The sequence below is a fragment of the Lacerta agilis genome, chromosome 10 (genome assembly GCF_009819535.1).
Source record: "Lacerta agilis isolate rLacAgi1 chromosome 10, rLacAgi1.pri, whole genome shotgun sequence".
NCBI classification, from domain to species: domain Eukaryota; kingdom Metazoa; phylum Chordata; class Lepidosauria; order Squamata; family Lacertidae; genus Lacerta; species Lacerta agilis.
Window position 1 is genome coordinate 45,819,752 of NC_046321.1, and position 21,027 is coordinate 45,840,778.

The 21,027-nt window shown below is 41.2% G+C and overlaps 1 protein-coding gene across 1 annotated transcript in view; it reads right to left on the bottom strand.

Annotated features, from left to right (window-relative positions):
- Positions 1 to 21,027, bottom strand: part of SLC16A7 (solute carrier family 16 member 7) — a 100,785-nt gene that overhangs the window by 23,506 nt on the left and 56,252 nt on the right. The window contains exon 2 of the mRNA XM_033161753.1: positions 7,653 to 7,884. Within this exon, the coding sequence (XP_033017644.1) occupies positions 7,653 to 7,863 (211 nt within the window). The 5' untranslated portion in view covers positions 7,864 to 7,884. The remainder of the gene's footprint in view (positions 1 to 7,652; positions 7,885 to 21,027) is intronic.

Genomic DNA, 21,027 nt, shown 5'->3' on the forward strand with positions numbered 1-21,027 from the left:
AACATGTTTTCTCACCATAAAAATAATTCCAAGTTTATTACATCTTGTGAGTGCAAGATCTGGCTGCCAACAGTAGGCTAGCTTAGAGCACCATTCCCTTATCTAAATTAACCATCCAATCATTTAGAACAAATGCTTTAGTAATTTGGATGCACACACACAAAAGTCAGAAAAGAAGATATGACAGGGAGCAGGCAGCACAGCTTGCCAAGCTGTGCTAGAGAGAGAGAAACTGAGGCGCAGATTTTCTTCTAAAAATATGTGCATGGAAAATGAACATTGGGTCAAACAAGTTGTGAACTGCTAATGCCCTGCAAATGACAAAGGATTATGCTTTCCCCCATAAATATATTAATTGCACATGTTGATCACCAAAGGGAACTTGGAAAAGATTAAAAGCCTGATTCTAGCTTCTGTTGAACATTAAGAAGATAAGAACAGCCTGCTGGATCCAGCATCTAGCCCCAGCATTCTGTCCTAACAGTACCAAATAGATGCCAGTCGGAAAATCACAAGGAGGAGCTGAATGCAACAGTATTCTCTCCAGCTGTGGTCCCCAGAAACTGGCATTCAGAGGCATACTGATGGTGGAGGTAGAACACAGCCATCATGGCTAGTAGCCATTGAACACCTTATCCTCCATGAATTTGTCTATCCCCCTTTTAAAGATATTCTGCTGAAAACCTAAGCTAAGGACCAGGGCCTCTGCACAAATACAGTGGTGCCCCGCTAGACGAAAATAATTTGTTCTGCGAGTATTTTCGTCTAGCGGGTTTTTTGTCTAGCGAAGCGGCAATGTAAACCACGGTTTTCGCTAGACAAAAAAAAAGACGGAAAAATTCGTCTTGCGAGGCAGCTCCATAGACTTTTTCGTCTTGCGGGGCAGCCTCCCGCTAGACGAATCTCTTCGTCTAGCGAGTTTTTCGTCTAGCGAGGCATTCGTCTAGCGGGGCACCACTGTACACCACAAGAAGGCCTTTGTATCAAAATAGGAATCAGTGCCACCAGTGGAAGAACATTTCATAAAGGAGATATCTGGGGCACGCAGGGTGAAAAGAAGCCAGGGCTAATACAACAGAGGTATAGCACCAAACTGACCAAACTGTGGGAGGCAGTGGAAGACAGGAGTGTCTGGCATGCTCTGGTTCATGGGGTCACGAAGAGTCAGACACGACTAAACGACTAAACCACAACAACAACATGACACTCTAGACTGACAGCTCCCAGAAGCAAATAGTGAAGCCTTGTAACTGTTGAGAGATATACCAAGGAAGTTTTGAAGGGATAGTGGAAAGAGCTACCAATACTTCACTGTTGTACAAAATGCAACACTAGCAGTTGCCATAAGTAAAGGCCAACCAAAGGCCTATCTAGTCGGGCACCCACCAGTTTCTCCACAATGTTCCACCAGATGCCAACCGAGAGGCAGGACATGAGGGCAATATTCCTTTCCCCCTATGCTCTAGTGTTCAGGAACATGCTGTCTCTGATCCTGGAGGCAGCATGCAGTTGTTCTGTCTAGGAGCCACTGGCAGCCTTATCTTCCATGGATTTCTCTATAAATGAAGCTTCTGCTTGCACGACAACAGCCACATCCCACAAAAGGATCAGGCTGTTAAGAAAGCAACTTTTCCTTCAGTAATACATCTGAAGGTTCACTGAAGATCTACTGTTTGCTCATAAGACCAGGATTCTAGCTACACCAACAGTTCTGCACTGCTTATCTATGCTCAGTGTTGGCATAACATTGGTGCAATGGTGATACAGTTTCATTCTCTGTACATCATTTGGTACAACCGTCAATGCGCTCTGTTCTTATGAGCCAAATAGTAGCTCATACTGTGACTCAGCACTATCATGTTTCCCCAATAGTAGCCATTGACCCTTGGCCTGAAAACAGCTAGCCTATGATTGCTTCAATACACTTTTAAAAACAAACAAGTGGATATTTCATAACTGAGAAACAGTGGCAGATTTCAGCTTCCCAGCACAGCATTCTTGGCACATACCACACAGGCTGTTTCAGTTTAAGATACGTACAACACATTTTACAGAGAGTATTGACAATTTGGAGGAGGGCAACCAGAATGGTGTGGGGTTCTGGAAACCAAGTCCAAAGAGGAATGGCTGGAAAAGCTGGATCTGGAGAAGAGAGCCTAGAGAGGAGAAATTTAAGGGGAGACATGGCAGCTGCCTTCAACTAGCTGATGAGCTGCCACATAGATCCTGCACTGAGCAGGGATGGACTAAATGCCATTGAAGATGCCTTAAAAACCCTAAAATGCTATGCTTTTATAATGTGAGTCTCTCCCAAGATGGTTGCATATATACCTTATGCTGACAATGATGTCTCACAGTCCCTAGCAGTAATTCAACCCTTTCATAAGTACTGTAGGCCAGTGTTTTTCAACCTTTTTTGGGCAAAGGCACACTTGTTTCATGAAAAAAATCATGAGGCACACCACCATTAGAAAATGTTAAAAATTTTAACTCTGTGCCTATATTGACTATATATAAAGTAATTCTCTTGAATTTTTCAATTTTTCCCACGGCACACCAGGCAACATCTCGCGGCACACTAATGTGCTGCGGAACAGTGGTTGAAAAACACTGCTGTAGGCTCCATTTTTTTGGTGTCACATTTTATGGGAACACATCCCGAGTTAGTTTACACACTTTCAAAACGCCCTTAAAACTAATGCAAATGTCAAAGAACAGAGCTTAAACAAATTAAAGGCATGAATACTTTATACAGTGTTTTAAAGAAGCTCCTTCTTATTTATTACTGCCTTTCACAACCTTTTGACATTTATAATAAACTCTCCTTTTCCTGCTTATCATATTTTTTCTTTGAAAATGATATTTATTTATTGAGAAAGCTTTTGACACAATATTGACAATTGAACTTATCTACATTGGTCCTGCAACTTCAGTATTTTAGATTTGTAAAAATGCAGAAGCATCACTTTATAATTTTGGAAGGATAATTTAGCTGTCAGCTTCAGTGCTTCCATTCTACTTCTTTTCCTGAACAATTCTGATCTCTCTCTCTCTCTCTCTCTCTCTCTCTCTCTCTCTCTCTCACACACACACACACACACACACACCATTAAACTAGTTCTGGTGTTTTTGTCTAGGTTTGGCAGCAAAAGTCGCAATTCCTACTTCTTTGTCACCTCCGCCAGCAAATATCAAATTAATTCAGCATGATGTAAAAATGTCTGTCTCTCTGTGTGTAAAAAAAAACAAACCCCAAAAACTTCCAAATGTGAAGTATTCCCTCACGCCCAGGAGACATTTGGAAATTGGGAAGTTGTGTTTTCAAGGGCACACTAAATGAGGTTCTTAAAATTCAAGGCTGTACATATCCTAATAGAGAGTAGAAGTTTGTCCCACACAGCAAAGGACACAAAGGTCACACCAACCAATTTCCCAGTCATTGCCCATTTTGTTTTCTCAAAACCAATGTCTTAACTGAGAAGATACTAGGGAAATAATTTCTGGAGTCTTAGTTAACCATATGAAAAAAAAAAAAAACCTTTTTGTTTTGTTTGTCTTTGTCTTTTCTTTTTTTAAAGGCAGCCATCTGGTGTTTGTGTTACATGGATTTTGCAACTGTCATTTTTGCAGTGCATACCATTTTATCTTCACAGTAATGTTGCTAAAAATGTCTGAATTGCCTTGTTGGATTTGGACCACATAGTTCAGCACTCTGTGTCCAACAATGGCCGCCCCTTGCAGCTTACAATAAAGGGAGAACAGAGGATGGAAATAATTCTCTTCTGCTGTTTGTTCCCAGCATATGTTAACAAAACGTGCGCTGACCTTGAATATGGAAGTTCTGCCACTTCAGTTTGATAAGCCTAGCCTTCTAGAATTGTCTAAAAACATTTTAAAGAACCACTCACGCTAGTGATATCACAATATCCTTTGACAATATGTTCCATAAACTGATAATGCGTTGCTTGTTCGGAACCTGCTGCCAATCACTAGTCTGAGTGCTCATGTTTTGAAGGGCAGGCAATTCCCCTTTATTCATTTTCGCTGCACCATTACTTGCGTTATTATGTGATATTTCCCTTCTCTCTTCTTTTGCAAACTAAACTTTCAACACAGCCTCCCCTCATTATGTACCGAGAGCCTACTGAGTAACATTAGCAAATATTCTGAACACACCAAATGAAATGTTCTTTTTCCAATTAACCTTCAAAATAAACCACAAGAGCTTATCATTGAACTATTTTTTTAGTTGTCCTATGAACAAAACATCAGGAGCTTGCTGCAGTTAGGTAACCATAAAAGGCAGATATTTGTGACAAAGCTGCAACGGTTTCCACTGTAAAATGCAATATGGTATCCAAAGGACATATCAAAGAAGGAAAACTGAATTCTGCAGAAAAGCAGACCACGTAAATCCGCAGGTACTTCCTGTTTGTTTGCAATGTGTTCTGCTTCCAAAAAACATACCATTTAGAATTTTTGGGCTGTGAGATGGCTAATAGAAGGAGAGATGGAAAGGCATGAACTGAAAGGAAGTCCAGAGGTTGGGGGAGAATGAAGATGAAATTCTATCTCTGTCTTCCTTTGGTTCTTGGAACGATCACACACAATCCAGGTGTTCTAGTCGTGAGAACTAGAGGCATGTGACTTTCTTTTCAAATATAGATAAGCTGCATTTCCACAATGGCAATTTGTACCCAAGTTACAGATAGTACAGTACATCTGTGCAACGAATGTATGAATATGGGCAAACAGCTGTGGGCTTTATTTATTTCCCAGTGTTCATACAAATTGAAAAGCAATTCATTCCCATGAAATGATGGGAGATTTAAGTATAAAATTAAAAGCAATATATATATAAAGGTGCACTGATTGTCCTGTGCCATCCCATTGTATATCCAAATCCTGATGATAGCATGCTATTTATTTATTTTTTTACGGGGGAAAGGTACTATTTAGCCCACCATATGAATGAAGGTTTGGAAAGTGTCTGAACTTAATGAGGGAGAAAATGGCAGCAAAATGGCTTTACTTCCTACTTGTCGTTAGACTAATGTTGTGGTCAGGCATGCCTGAGATGACCGAGCTGCCATACTATACCTTTAGTTCAGGGCAACACCCAACAGATAGTAATTGACGATCTTTGTACTGACTTTACTGAGAAAGTCTTGTGGCTTAAAAAAAATAAAAAAGCCCTGGAAACATATATTAAAAACAAGGAAGCTTCCTTCCTTGTTCCACAGAGGAGCGAATCCACAGTGTGCCTAAGGGGCAAAGTGAAATTTTTTATACAAAACTTGATTCATTCAACTTTGCGCATCTTTCCTCTGCTTTCTTTAAGGAGGGGGGCGGGGGCGGGAATGAACACTGTGCTTGACCTAACTGTTGGAATTAACCACGAATCCAGGAGACCATATGGATTTGCCAGATGGCCTGCTATAATTTCATGACATTTATTCGAAGTATGAAGTTAAGTGATAAACATAATTAACATTCCTTTAGCTCCTTCCTGGATGTCTTTTATTAGTTTCATTTTTTCCCCATATATTGAAAGGTAAGTTAATACCTTGTTACCGAAACACAGATGCCTGCTAATTACCTCAGGAGGCTGAAGGCTCCGAAGCAGAGATCCTCAGTCTTAGACTCTCACTTACCCAATGACCCCGCTGTGAAGATTAATAGGCAGAGCGCTAAATCATAATGAGTGTGTCAGATCTCAAATGTTTTTCAGGTTCTTCCTAATTAGCATTAAGAGATACACAGTGTGCCCACAACATTTTCAAGATATCTTCCAGCCTTCGCCATAAACAAGGTACCTGACACGCTATGTTTTTCCTGCTTTCATTCAAGCAATAGTACAACAAATGTTAAAAATCAAACAATCAAATTCGATAGGAAAAGCAACAACCCAAAGGGATAACTCCCTTCTAAACATTATTATAACTCTTTGCCTTTTTTTTCATCCTCTGCCAGTGATTGTTCAATGCTTTATTTATTGGGAAGCTATTTTGTGATGGCTGTGGCTTCAAAGAATGTTTAGCTTTGGCTAGGCTACCTGCTGCTAGCACATTAAAGCCATACAGCAAGATAAGAAAATAACCGCTTCACCGTTTAACTTGTTACTTTTGCTATAGAATGTGGAGCTTGCTCAAAATCCATTTTTATTTTTATTTTTATGCTTGATATTTGTTCTGGACAGGGAGAGAACATTTCTGGGTTTTCTATGTATAGGTTGGAACGAAGTGCTACAAAAAAGACGAATTGTTCTGAAGTTCTCAAGATGTTCTCCTATCCTAAGAGACAGCAACACCAATGGCAAACTGGTCGACCCCAGTGCTAAACCGAGAGGCAGCATGAAATTTATCCATTAGCATCAAGGGTGGTTGCAAGCAAAGTGACCAAGAAGACAGACAGGAAATCAACAGGGTGAAGAGTCAGGGTTCTCGGTCAACCAGAAAAGACGATGCTGATGAAAAATGGAATCAAATTACAGTATTTCTTGAGTTGTTCGATAATGCTATATTTTCCAATAAGGGGGGAAAGTTAAGGTACCCCATGAAACTTAGCAAAGTAGCAAACTGCTAAGTAGCAAATGAATTGGTCATATTTTAAATCAGCCTTCCACAATCTAGTGCACCTCCTAAGTTTTGAACTACAACTCCCATCATCCCCAGCCAGCATGCCAAAACATCCTGAGGACTTCAGGCAGAGTAAGGCTGTTTCAAATCCTAATCATCTTTCATTTTGTTCATTAAAAAAAGCAAAACAAACAGTTGCTCCTATTTTTTGCTACTATTTCAACAGCTGAGGGTCCAAGTCAGTTGCCTGCTCTGTTACTTTATGAAATGCCTTCTATTATCCATTACTTTCTGTTTCAGTGTGACATGTCTATCAGCAGTAAACTTTCCAGGATCACTGTTCCTATTGTTTTTATCAATCCATAAAACTTGATACCCTGTTCCATCTATTGGTTCATGATTGTGCTTTGCTTGATTCATTGATCTCAGCATCTGCTTACAGAAAGCTTTTTGGTAGTCCACCTAGCTCCCCTTTCTTAACTTCTCCATCTCTTACATCAGGGATGGGCAGACTTAACACTTCTGGAATCTATTTTGGGGTTGTTGTTGTTTTCCTAAAACCCTAGGATCTGCCAGGCAGAGTACAAAATACACTTAGATTTTTTTTTAAAAAACTATGACACCAGAAATTATATTAAAGTACTAGATCTAAACTGAGTTCCACAGCCGCTCCAAAGAAAAATCCATACCATATCCTGGCAATTTCCCCTTATTTCCTTGATGTCATTTTGTTCTTACCTCTGTCACACACTAGGGAATCAGAAATCCTTGCTGATCTACTTTAAATCACCCAGCTAACCACTAGTAGATCCTAGTGGGCCTTCTGCCCTCACTTCTGCACTATACCAAGCAGCAAAACCAATTGCACCATTGTTTGAAATGAACACTCATGCATTCAGAGAGTGATAGTTATTGGAAGAGTTTAGGAGAGGAAGCAGAAGAAAACAATATGCGGTTCTTTATGAAAACACATGTGGAGAAGCCATGAACTGCAAAATCATGGAGCAGAACTTTGATTAATATTGTAAGACCATCTGGCAGGCAAAAAAGAAGAAAAGTTAGGTTCTCATATACCTCCTGCATACATGACAGCCAACATGATCGATGATATCCAAGCTATCTGGCTATATGATGTGCCGAAGATCTCCTGTATCTCCTTGAAGAAGACTGTGATGGCTTTAGGGAATGCATAGGAAAATCCAATGGAGATGAAACTGCCAAACACCACGACCCAACCCCATCCACCGTCCGGGGGAGCGTACTGTGTCGTTGTTGCGGGCGGCATTTTTTAATCTTTACAACCAGGCTGCAGCGGGGAATAAAAAAAGAAAGAAAGTTGAAAAGGTTATTGAAATAGCTTCCTCTTTCTTCAGCACACTGTCCATATGTAGTAGCCAATTCAATGCAATAATACAAAACTATTATCCAATGCTTTAGCCAGCAGCAGATTCTCAAGTAAGACTGTCAGTGGATGATGTAGTGCAATTACTCATCTATAAAAGCCAAGGTAGCCTTCAGGGAGGGTGAAAACCTTGGCAAGGGTTACTGGAAAAACCTTATTAGGTATACTGTAGTTTTTCCAGGTCACTGATCCAAGCCACTGAGGTTGTATTTAGCAATTAATCACAGATGGTAAAGTGACATTTTGGGTCTTCTAGTATCAATCTACCCAGCTTCACCATCTTCAGTGAAGTGTGGTTGATTTGCACCATATGTGGGCCTGGCCTATATCTAGCACTTCTATTAAAATGCAAAATAATGCTTGATCTCAGCCTTAAGGGAGCATCACATTTTTAATAGTTATTTTTTAGGTAACATTTTCATGAAAAATAATACTCAAAGTGACTTGCATAGGTAGTAAAACCCCAAGATTAAAACCATTTAAAAGGCATACTGTATATACATACATGCATGCATGCATGCATGCAAAACTGTAAAAGCATTTCCAATATACTGTAAACCAAAGTTCCAAACTTCATTCAGAACTGGCTTGAATTAGACTATATGAAACAACATTTTTGGAAACCCGAAAGGCTTGATGGAAACATTGTTATTTCATTATGTGAATGTGGAAAGTGACCTTTAGTGCTATTAAATCTGAAAATAAAGATCGGTTATATAATGAGTAACAAAACTGGGATAAAAAAGAACTCAATTACACAGCTCCCAATTCCCCATCTGAGTTGCCCACCTCCTTCCCAGCTGCCCTTCCCCCAGAAAACAGTCCCCCTTCCCACTTCCCTCCTTCCACATTCCAGCTGCAACCTTGATATCTGTCCCATAAAGAAGCGATAATCCCAACAAGGGAAGAATGGCAGGCCAAGATGTTGGATTATGCTGAAATGGCAAAACTAATGGGAAGACTCGGGAATCAAGAAGACAAGGGGAAATTTTTATAACTTACTTAGGAGACCATTGTAAGGAAATTAGAACCCTAGCTGGACTACAAGAAACACTTGTAAAGTGATTATAGATAATTTGGGAAAAAATGAAAATTGTGGAGAATGTACTGATATGTAGCTTTAATTTTTGTTTCAAGGACCCGTGTAGGGGAAGGGGGGAAGTCATGAGTTTCAGAGAATCTCATAAAATGATTGCACAAATTGTTTGAGCGTAAACTTGTAATGATAAAAACTAATTCGAAAAAGAGAGATATCTGTCTTCTGCCCTTCCTGCATGCCCATGTCCTTAGGCCTCTTCCTGAGTCTTCCTTAGTGTGGCGGCTCCTCCGCCATCCCTCTCGCAGCTGCTATCACCATCCTACTAACTCGCATGCCTGTCTATCTGCCACCATCACTGCACATTATGACTCCCCACCCACAGACATACACAAGGAACCATCGAGAGGGAAAATGGAAGGTGGAGTGGTGAGCCAGCTTCAGTGTCTGGACACCGCCATGTTGACCGATAGTAAGGAGTGGAAGCCTTTGTTGCTATTGGCAATGTCTGGGGTATTCCGGGAGTGGCTTGTGTAAATCCGGAATGTACCGGTCAAAAGGGGGCAGCTGTGGGGTATGTATTTGTACAGTAAGTGCTTCCTGTTTTAGATATAAGAGGCCAAGGAGGTTAGGGCTGCCTCACCCATGAGGCAAGGTGAGGTGACCTCATTGGCCGGCAGGATCCACAGTGGCAGCAGATCCTGCCTCCAAGGAAAGTATTTCATGCTGTTGTTTCTGAGGTGGCAATGATGGTTGCGGTGCAATCCTTGGAGGCTGAATCTGCCTCCTCCTCGCAGTCCCACCCCCATCGTTTCTTGGAGAATAGGGGGCACTGCTATTCTCCTCCCACCCCTAGGGAGGAATCTTTTTAAAATATAGTTTTATTGATTTCCAATGTATAACTTACAAAAAAGGAGAGAAAATGATACAAAAGCAAAATCCCAACTTGCCCCCTTCCAGGGCGGATCAATCTAGTTAAGTTTGCTGAAGTCCAATCTGTGATTTTGGTAGTTGCCATTCTTCAGATTAGCCAGTAAAGTGTTTTAGAAAAGGAAGCCATATTTCAGCAAAATTGAAATTATGGTGGCTGCCCTCTGGGGTCTTCTAGGGTCTGCATCCACATGGAGTGATTCAGAGCTGGCCCCTTCCTCCTACCCCCCCCCCCCAGGATGGCCTTTGATTCCCCCACTTCAACTGTCGGGTAAGGGTGATTTGCCCCCCCCCCCCAACATTCCCAATGTTGATTTTCACTCCTCACTTGTCCCGCATGGGGTGGGATGGGGGCATTTTGTGCTTCACCTCGGGTGTCTAAGTATCTTGGGCCAGACCTAGAGGAGGTAATGTAAGTGTAGGTCCTTATTTCAGAATGTGCCCCACTTGAATACTCCTGAAAAAGAAAACTAAATGTCAGAAATGGGGGCTCAGTCCTAACCTTCTCCCCACTAAGTTAGTTTTCTATGTTCAGGAGTAGCTCCTCACGTGAGCATCTGGCTGTAGTCTAAAATGGGACCAATTGAGAAAACTAGTCCTTACACACAGCATAGCTATGACAGAGATTCTTAAAAGCATCAGGCTGTTTCTCTCCCCATTGTTGGTGTCCAGATGACTATTAATTTACTCTTGTTTAATCTGTGCTGACAGATACTGTCCATACCTGTCCACACACACACACAAAAGTGTAATGTGGAGTATCATCATGGGTTGAACATGTCCGAAGACCATTGACACGATAATTGCAATTGTTGAGAAAATAACACCATGTAAATCAGTGCACTGGAGCATTCATAGGAACAGAGCCTTCCATCACCAAAGCCTTCTGCAGACTAATGAAGAGATTCTTTTCCCAGTGTATCAACTAGAAAACATGATGAGTCCTGTTTAGTGATATATCAGAGACTCCTTGCCTAATGAGAAAATCACTACCCCAATAACAAACAACAAATAAAGAAGTATAGCTGCTAAATTTCAATATTCTCAATTGAATTATTCTATTTGCAATGGGACTGGAAAGCTCTGATGCAACAGAATACATACAGACAAATCAAGGCTGGGTGTACAATATAATAATAATAATAATAATTATTATTATTATTATTATTATTATTATTATTATTTAAAAGTTGAAAGTCCTACAGAACCTGTTTGATAGAGAAAGTAAAGTGGTTGGGACTGATTCCATCTCCTACTTCCTCTCCCAAACAGCTAGGTAGTATCATTTGGCTTTTTGAAAAGCATTGCATGCACAGATCAGGAAGAGGAAGGGTGCATATAGCACCCTTGGGTATGTGTTGTACCTGATAGCGGCCAGTGAGGTGGTGCAGGTTGGGCTCTATTACTTTTCTGGCTTCCCAACACAGCAGGTTGCTGTTTCATTCTCCTGGTGCTTCATCTGCACCACACCAAGCTCCCACTGACTTGACCTTCTCCCTTGCACTCTTGGTAAGCACCAATGACCTGTTGTGTTGGCAAGCCAGGGGAGCAACAGAGCCCCTTCCACATCAACTCACTGGCCACTACAGGTGGTACCCCATCCAGCTGTAAATAGTCATTCTGATTTCTGCACACATCCTATTGCCCCCTAGCTTGGATTGGCATGAATGGGTGGGTAGATGCAATGGAGTCCAGCTGGATCGGGCCGATAGGTATAACTGAGATCCATATTGAAAATGAGCAAATATGTTTGAACCACAGCAATAGGATTGGTTGACAAAGACAGGCAGCAATGAATACCATACAAAACATTTTAAAAGGATGAAAACTGAAATAACAAGGTCAGAGAAACAGCCATGACAAATAATTCATCTTGATATCATGCACTGTAGATTCTAGTCAATCATGATCAACCTGTTTAGACTGCTTGTCTGCAAATGCTTCATTAATATTCCTCTGCTTGCCAACTGACAAAATCAACTCTCAATACAATAAATAGCTTGTCAGGAGAAACTCTGAAAATACTCGACTCTCTCCCATTTTTTATTTTTATTTTTACAAATTCTCAGTATTTATTGTAGGATAGGCTACAATTCTGATAATATCAAGGGATGGCTCCCCCCCCCCCCGTTTATGTTTAGCAGGGTGCAACTTCTGCAGTTTCTCACCAGCTGATAGAGCTGCAAGAATCACAGTGACTTAAGAATCTATTGAATAAACTTGTTCGACGTGCTTCCAAAGACATGGCAACAATGTACAATGGAGAAAACTGGTGACTGAATCGACTTGAACCCCACTTATCTGAATGCAGGCTCTATCTTGCTTTGTATTTCAAACTGCACATACAACTAGTCCCAGAACCAGGAACCTTTGGTTTTGCATGCAGCTGTCCTATGCGGTCAGCTAAACAAACTGCATCCAGGAACATTTTCCTGGCAAGGACGTAATCTCTGAACTGGCTCTGTACTCAGGTGTACAGGTATTCCTCAGCTCCCTTTCCCCGACTCGGATCACCTCCAACAGCTGCCCATGGCTCAGCCTTGATAACCTCAAGCAAGGGAAACAACCACATGGGGGCGCACTGAAATGAATGAGACTTGAAAGAGCACATCTCCCATTCATTTAGCTGCCCGGAGGATCAGTGATTAAGGGAGCTAAAATAAGCTGAGAAGATGATATGGACACCAATAGCATGGGGACTACTCCTTAAGTTGGCAGAAATGGTTAATATAAGAATAAAGCTGATCAAATGCCATTTTGCTGTTTGACAATTCCCTGGTCCTGCCTACCCGCAAATAAAATAATACAAACCCAAAACTGTCCAGAGTCTTTCCGCCACACTTGCTTTAATAGGGTCAGCTAACCTTTCTCTTTACAGTTCAAACTGCTGGCTTGTCACTACAGTAGAAATCCTGATCCACTTATCAGTCTATTTTAATCATTCTTACTATTCCTTAAATCCCTGTGCCTCACCAGCATTAAGTACACCAAGTTGTATTACAGCAGCTAAGGGCAGTTTATAAGGACTGCCGTCAACATTTAAAGAAAGTAGGGTGTTTAACAAATATTAGCTTGGAATCCCCTTGGGATTTAACAACAGTTTTAAGGCACCAGGAAGTCCTCCAACAGAACTGAATGGGATTTGTGCGACAGACCAAACCATGTAGCTAGCCTGGAAAGGCACAAGAGATCACTAAGCATGTATTGAGTGGTGGGGTGTTTTACCTCAGCATGGCAAACTAAACAAAGTGGCATTTACGTAGTCAAAAAAAATGTGTTTTTTATCCACCTGAAAGTCGGACAATATAAAGAATTCATTTGAAGTACGCAGGGGAAAAAACACCCCTAAAATTACTGGGGCAAAGGAAAATATAAATGCACGGAAGGAAAAAACGTCAGTCTGTACTTTATTTCTGGGGAGGGTGGGGGAAAGGATGTTGAATTGCAAACTTACTATGTGTTTGGTTTGAGAACTAAAGAACTACCTACTAATATATACACACAAATTGCTTTCAACTCCCAAGATGCCTTAATCTTTCACTGTAAAGCCATTGTATGAAACTTTTTTTTAAAAGGCCCCCTTCCTTCTCTTTAACCAAGGAGATTTTTCCTTACGTAGGCCGTATGCAGTCTGAGCAACCACAGTGGGAGAAGGCGGAAGATAAACATTAATCTGGTATTGGGGCATGTGGGACTCTTCTTATGTTCTTATTGAATCCATAGTGTCGCACTTCCAGTCTAGCATCCCTAGAAATTATTAGCATCTTTCTGTGTATGCAGAACATACTTAGCCCATTTTTATTTCAACAAGTATGTCTACCTCCCTGCTTCCTATGCCTTAATACACACACCAGTGGGTCTCTCAGGCCAACTTCACACAAAGAATGAGAGGTATGGGTGATGTTTCATACATGGTTACCTTGTGAATGCCCCCACATGGCCTAATAATAATAATAATAATAATAATAATAATAATAATAATAATAATAGGCTTCTTGGGGCAGCATTGGGAGGAAAATGTAGGAGAGGCTGCTCTTGTATTCTGTTCTCACAATGGCCAACCAGATACCTGTAGGAAGCAGAACATGAGGGCAATAGCCCTCTCCCTCCAATCACTGAAAATTCAAAAGGCTTTGCCCACAACTCATTGTTTGCATGCAGTAGGGGTCACACACTACTCAAAGAACTCTGACAATAAGCATGGGAAATAAACTGTTTCTTAGAATGCACAAGATGCCAGGGCTTAGTTTACTAAATCTAGACCTACTGAAATCTATGGGAGATTTGTCATTGGCAAAAATGGGACCACCATGCACTGGCATCGTCTGAGTTGTAGAGAGGAAGAGGAGTGTAGTGCTCAGCTTTCATACTAGGGCTATGGACCCACTGCCATTTTATTCTGCATCTGGCATGCTGCCGCAGCTGGAAAACTGTGTAAACACAATGTTATCACAATCTGTAACTGTATCTACTATGCCGCTCCTTAGGAAATACTGCATTTTGATACATTTCTCACCCAACGACTTTTGATTCAAATTAATATGAGCACAGTCTGGACCAGGAAGATCCAATTTCAAATCCCCACTCGAGTAAAACTATGGGTGGCTGCAGATCAGTCACTGTGAGGATAATATGGTGTGTGTGTGTGTGTGTGTGTGTGTGTGCGTGCTGCTTTGAGCTCCTTAAAGTAAAACCTGGGTTTAACTTTAATTTTAAAAATATACTTAATAAAATACCTATTGTCATCAAATCACATATGAAACAGTAAGAACAGCTTGATCTACATGTCTTTAAGAAATATTCTGCTGTGAATTTTTTTGAATTTCTTATCATGTCATTAATTGATGCAGTGTTGGTACAAATAAAATTTGCCCTATATACATTTTCTGAGACTATACAGAAAGAATATGTTACCGGTATCGAAACAGGCTCCTTTCTAAGGATATACTCAGTGAGAAAATTACATTCCAGAAAACAGCTGGATGGATGTTGCTAATCTTCTTCTGGCAGTTAACAGTATTATTGCCTAAATTGTTGAATTTCAAATTAATACTGTGCAGAGCTGGTAACTTTGTCAATCCCACTCATCACTTGCCGTGTTTCTGTTTTGGAAGGCGTTAGTCGTTTGGCACATAATAGCATAAATGAGAGCAAATGCTTTTAGATAGTATCACTGCAAGTAATACATTCCACACATCCCTTACTGAAGATCCATTTTCCCCCTCTGAAGATGTAACTTTCATTTTATTAGCTCAAACCACAGCCAACTTGTGCTTGGATTTAATGGGATTTACTCCCATCAAATGTGAATATACTCTCACGTTTTCTTAAAAAAACCAATCCGTTAGCAGTTTCACATTCCCCCACCACCATAAACATGTTGTTGTATAAACCAGCATTTGTGGCCAGGTAAAACAAATGGAGATTGAAAGACTGAAATAACTTAGCATCAATACAGGCTGTTCTACAAAACATCCATAAATAAAAACTCCCCAGCGTTAAGGGCACGACCCAGCCAAAGTTAAGCACCACTGGTTTCGGTGTGAGTGCCAAGGATAAATGCTTAACTGAATTATGGCCAACATTTTTAACTTCAACATTATCAGAGGAGCAGGGGCTAGTTGTAAACAGAAGTGAAGTCTCCCAAACTCCTCCTCACAGCAAGAGGATGGCAAATCTGTCAATGTTGGTTTCCTTCAGTTTCCCATTTCCCCCCAGCATTCAGTTCTCTACATTTCCACATCAGCTTGCAGTTGTTTTTAAAAAGACCTCCTAAAAATTCAACAGCATTTTGTGCAAGCTCCTCCTAATATGCATGCCTTTGTATGCAATTTTGCATAACGTGTGCAATTTCCCTTAAACCTGCCCATTTTTGCAAAGCCAATTATCTGAATATAATGCATGCTTGTATGTTATTTACACAAACAGGTGCATTTTATGCAACGTTCATCCCAGTGCATGTTCACGTCACACACCTGGAGGGAGAACTGCATTGCAAAATTCAGAGACGTGCAAATTTGGAAGGATGGTGTGTTTCAATTCATGTATTGTTTTGCAGAATGAAATCAGAGAATTGTAAGAGACCCAGCAGGTCACCTAGTCCAACCCCCTGCAATGTTAACTGTCATGCTAATTAAATAGATTCTGCTTTAAATGCACACTGAACTGAATTTCAGCCCCAACCTTACTCACAGCCACACGGGAGGATGAGACGGAAGGGGGAGTGCATGAGTCCAAGCCACACGGTTTGTGTCATGTGTGAATGTAAGTTTAGTCATGCTCTGGACACTGATGTCAGAAAAATGAATGTGAAAAGTGAAACTCTGGCCTTAACCAGTTACTTTCAAATTAGCAGAGGAGCAGCAAGGAAAGCAGTTGCAGGACAAACCAGGTGAGTCATATGTTGCAGAAGCATAATAAATTGAAAAGCAAATTCTTTTGGAAAGTGGGACACAGTGAACATCAATCTGTACAATGACTTTGGTGTCAGTTTCAGGAGAGAAATTTAATCAGATCTGTAAGGGAAAGGCATGAGTCATGTTTTTCTCTAGTGACACTCAGATACCTGTTTATCTAACCAGACTACAGCTATCATAGATTTCTTTTAAAATTTCCACTAGAGGTCAATCTATACAGAATATAAAAAATGCCTGCATGTTCTTTCCACCTTATCCCTGGGAACCATGGCATGCTGTATCTTCCCAACAACTCTGTGAAGCAGACTGAATGGAAGGCTAATGATGATTTACACAAGGCTTTCCAGTGAATTTCACGGCTGAGCAAATATTTGATTGAGGTCCTTTCATACCCAAATCTAGCACTGTAACAGTGTTCTGCATTGACTCTCTTAGGCTGAATTCATTTCAGCTGTGCATGTACATCATTTGATTTTGCTACACCTGATTATTGTACTCAATTATAGTCTTATGCAGATTACTGCAATAGTAATAATCAGTGCACATAAAATATTGCAAGATCATGTCTGCTGACCCTGCTACTGATGCGCACAAACTGATTGGGTTTTCTGGACAGAGCTTAAAGAGGGATAAAATGTGTGCACATAGACTCTCCCCACACAAACTCCCCTGAATCCATGCACAAAAATTCATTGGTATGTCTTCCATATGGGTAGGTTCTATGCAAAGGACCTGACCAATCTTTGGAGGTCAGGCAAGAATTATTATCCCACTCTTCAAAGTGATAATCCCCAGACTGTCTGCACTGGAGTGGGCTTGCACTGGAATGAGAACTGAAAGTTGGGTTCACAAACTGCTCCTACTGAAAAAATGTGTTCGTTGTTATGTAAGGCAGAAGGAAAGTTATGCATGGGATGGTTTTGTTATTCCTAGAATCTTCAGAGATGATGAACATGAACTTTTACAAGGATGCTGACCCACACTTTTTCTGTGTACACACACACAAATATAATGGATGTTTTTTTCTCCATTTCTTTTCAACAATGGTAAGGTAGTCAAAATAATTTGTCAAAATTTTTAAAATCCAGGTATTTATGTGCACCACACACAATAGCATGTGCATTAGTGGATAACGGTAGGGGTCTTTTAATACGTAATCCTCAACCCCCTTACTTGCTTAGGAGCAAGCTCCTTTGAAATCAATTGACTTTTTCCTGAGTAGACCTGTATAGGATTGAACTGTCGATTCTGCAGTTGTTTATTTCGACAATGGGGACTATGGCTATGAATAGGTGGAAGATATGTGGTTTTTACTTTCACATATAGTTGCACCCTTGAAAACTGCAGTTTTTAGATCAAAAGCCCAATGCCTTGAAAACTCAGGACTATGCTATGCATAATTGTATAAGCATGAACTGTGCATACACTGTAGTCTGCAACTCCTGCAGCCAACCTGGTGCCAAATGTATTCTCTGTTTTCCTTTGGACCACATCAGTGAGGCCAAGGAGGGGTCTGGTTGCCTGGGCAGCCCAGGACCTCCATATTCACTGTCCAGGCTTGCACCCTGGGAAGGTCACTACAAACACAGCGGTTTGACTTCACCCCCTGGAGGTGTACTCCATTGTCTTTCAAGACACATGGATGCCAACAACAATTGTACTGTATAGGATGTGTAGGGGCAAAAACGACAAAATACATTTCTAACAAAAAGCTATTGTCTTTGGAAAAGTGCATCAGTGTACCATGTATCAATCCCACTGACAAACATATGCAAATATATTTGTAGTTAGTTGTATATATACCTGTGTGCATGTGTATTTAGTTTCTTGGTTTAATTGCTCTGTGGGATTAAACCATAAACTTAGATATAGGAAGCCTACATTATCAACAACAACAAAACTTATCCCCCCCCCCCACAATTAGCATCATGGGTTTATGCTGACCCATTTATTTTATGCAACTGTCAGTAGGAGACTGGAAAGGAAAGAGGATGCAGAAAGTACTTCCATTACAATCCAATTCCAGGGGGGAAAGATAGGCTAAGTGAATAAACACATTCATTTCATTTCCTTGCTGATGATCACAAAAATGTCTTCAAATAACCCAGGATCAGACCATGGTTTATGATCCTGGTCTTATTAATAAGCCATAGATAATACTAACTATGGTTTGTCTGAGTCGGGACTTAACAAAAAACAACAACCCAGCAGTTTGTTGAACACCAAAGGAAAAGCTTCCAATTTCCTCTATACCTTTACACCAGGAAAGGGGACAGGGAGAACACATAAGCCAAAGGATTGGGCACACTGCACTGAATTTACACACGGCACGACATCGAATGAATGATTTCCTCAGGTGTTCTTAAAGTGCAAAACAACTGGCAGAGAATGCAATTTAAATAAATAAACTTGGAAATGTTTTTATTTTTTTTATTTTTTTGAGAGCCATCTTTCTTATCAAAACCACTTCCCCAAGATGCGTTTTGCTGCATGCAGGAAATGTGATGTGTGTCTGCAATGCCATCATGATTTTCCTGCAAAAATTCATTTAGTCTGTGCATTGACCATAATACTTTCCTATTGTTGCACAAATTACCTAGAGTGCCACCTGGAAAGCCTGACATTGTTTTGAAAATGCATGTGGCAATTGTGCTCCCTATAATTAACCAGAGAACTAATAACTAGAGACAATTATCATCATTTGCTATAAATAACTCCTCTGTTAAGCAAAGATAGACACTGACTCCTGCAGTGGTATCGATATCTAACTGCCTCTGCCACTGAGGAAGATGCCAGGCTGGACAGATGGTTTCACTGATTATTTTTCAGATTTGCCAGAATATCTGACGACTTGCATAAATGTTTGATCACATGACCCCAGTCAAACGTTGCGTGTCCATCTGTGTTAATTTCCCCAACACAAACATTAGCATTTTCTTAATGATAAGCATTTGGATGTGGTTGAATTTAGATTTCCAAAGCAATGGATTTTAAATTGTTAGCTGGACCCAAGACCATTCCTTGAAATTGGAAATGCACTGGCAGAGTACTTTAGGGTTTTGAATATTAGTACACGTAGGAGCAGAAGAAGGTGTAACATCAGAAGTGGCTTAACAAGGGTGAGCCACGATGCTCACTTCTTATTAGGTATGCTACTATTGCTTACCAGGAAGGAGCAGGGCGGGGGGGGTGAGGATGCCAGTGTGGTGCAAACACACCAGCAGAGCCAATCCAGCACTCTGTGCAGTGCATTCACCCAGCACCCAGCTGCCTCTCCCCTCCACCTCTTGGTAAACAACAGTGACCCATCTTCCAAGAGCATAGCTTAGCAGCTCCTCCTCGATAAATAGCATAGGGATGTATCCCATGGTGCAGTCCCATGGATGAAACAGACTGCCACTTGAACATCAGAATTTCCTCTCCTCTTCCTTGCAGCAGCACCCACACCCACCATACACCCTCATAATCTGCTCCAGAGTTGGTGGTGGCTTCCCTCAGGCTTATGGTCTAAAATAGGACTGGCCAAAGTGTTGTTGGAGTCCCAGTTTCCATCAGCTCCAGCCAGCACAGCCAATGAGTTGTGGGAATTGTAATCTAGCATCATCTAGAGGGCTACCCCAATTCCAAAAGACATGGGGGCGGGGGAACTGATTGGGAGGGAGGAGTAAGTAAGCAAAGCAAGGTTCTATGGTTATGTACCATTCGAGCAACTTGGATGAAGGATCAGTAAAAGTGAAATATGTGGTTTAACTGGTTAATAAAACCTCTTCATAGTGCTTCATTGTGTAATAAGAAACCATCTGCAGCTCATGAAGTGGTTATGACAACAACTAGTCATATAACTCATTGCTTTGTGGACGAGGGCCAAGATGAAAAACACCAGAGTCATCCAAAGGCTGTCCAGTCTCTAAAAGCCTTTTGGCAAGTGTGAAGCATTCATCCACACTAAACTGTATTATAGCAAGCAATATAAAACCCCTGACCCATCAAAATTCCCCACTAATCTGTGGATACTTCCTAAGAGCTCTTGAATTTCACTCTTGGCACTCAAGTGAACCTCCAAGTTTCAGAGTCAAGGGCACGAAGGGAACTTATTTGAATGCCCTCCATTTCTTTCACAGAAGGGGCAGCAAGCCTTCGCCACCTATCCTTTCCTTCTAACTTTTCCCCTTCCCCTGATGTGTGCACTGACCATGTTCTTGCTGGCTAGGTGTTCTGTGTCAGGGTGAAGGGGCCTACCATGAGTACAATGAATGTTTGTAGAGGCTGTTCCTGGCTGGTAGGAGCCCTGATCTGCTAGTGTGCAGGAACTCCTATGCACATGCTTCCACATACATACCTTATTTTTCTGTGTATAACATTCCCCCACGTATAAGACGACCCCTATTTTTTGGGACCACAACAAAAAAAAATGGGGGGAGACTGCCCAGAGTTATTGAACTTTTTTGGGGGGCACTGCCACAATAGCCCTACAGCCTGCCCACCACTGCAAACTGGTGGCCACCAAACGTCTGCATGCTCGCTGCCAAAAGCCCACCTGCCCACTTGACCAACCACAGCCAATTGCACACACGCCTCGCCGCTGCCATCAACGTCCAATTGCCGCAGCCGCAGCCAATCGTCAGCAGGCCTTGCTGCAGCAACCAATCCTATGCCCAAACACCG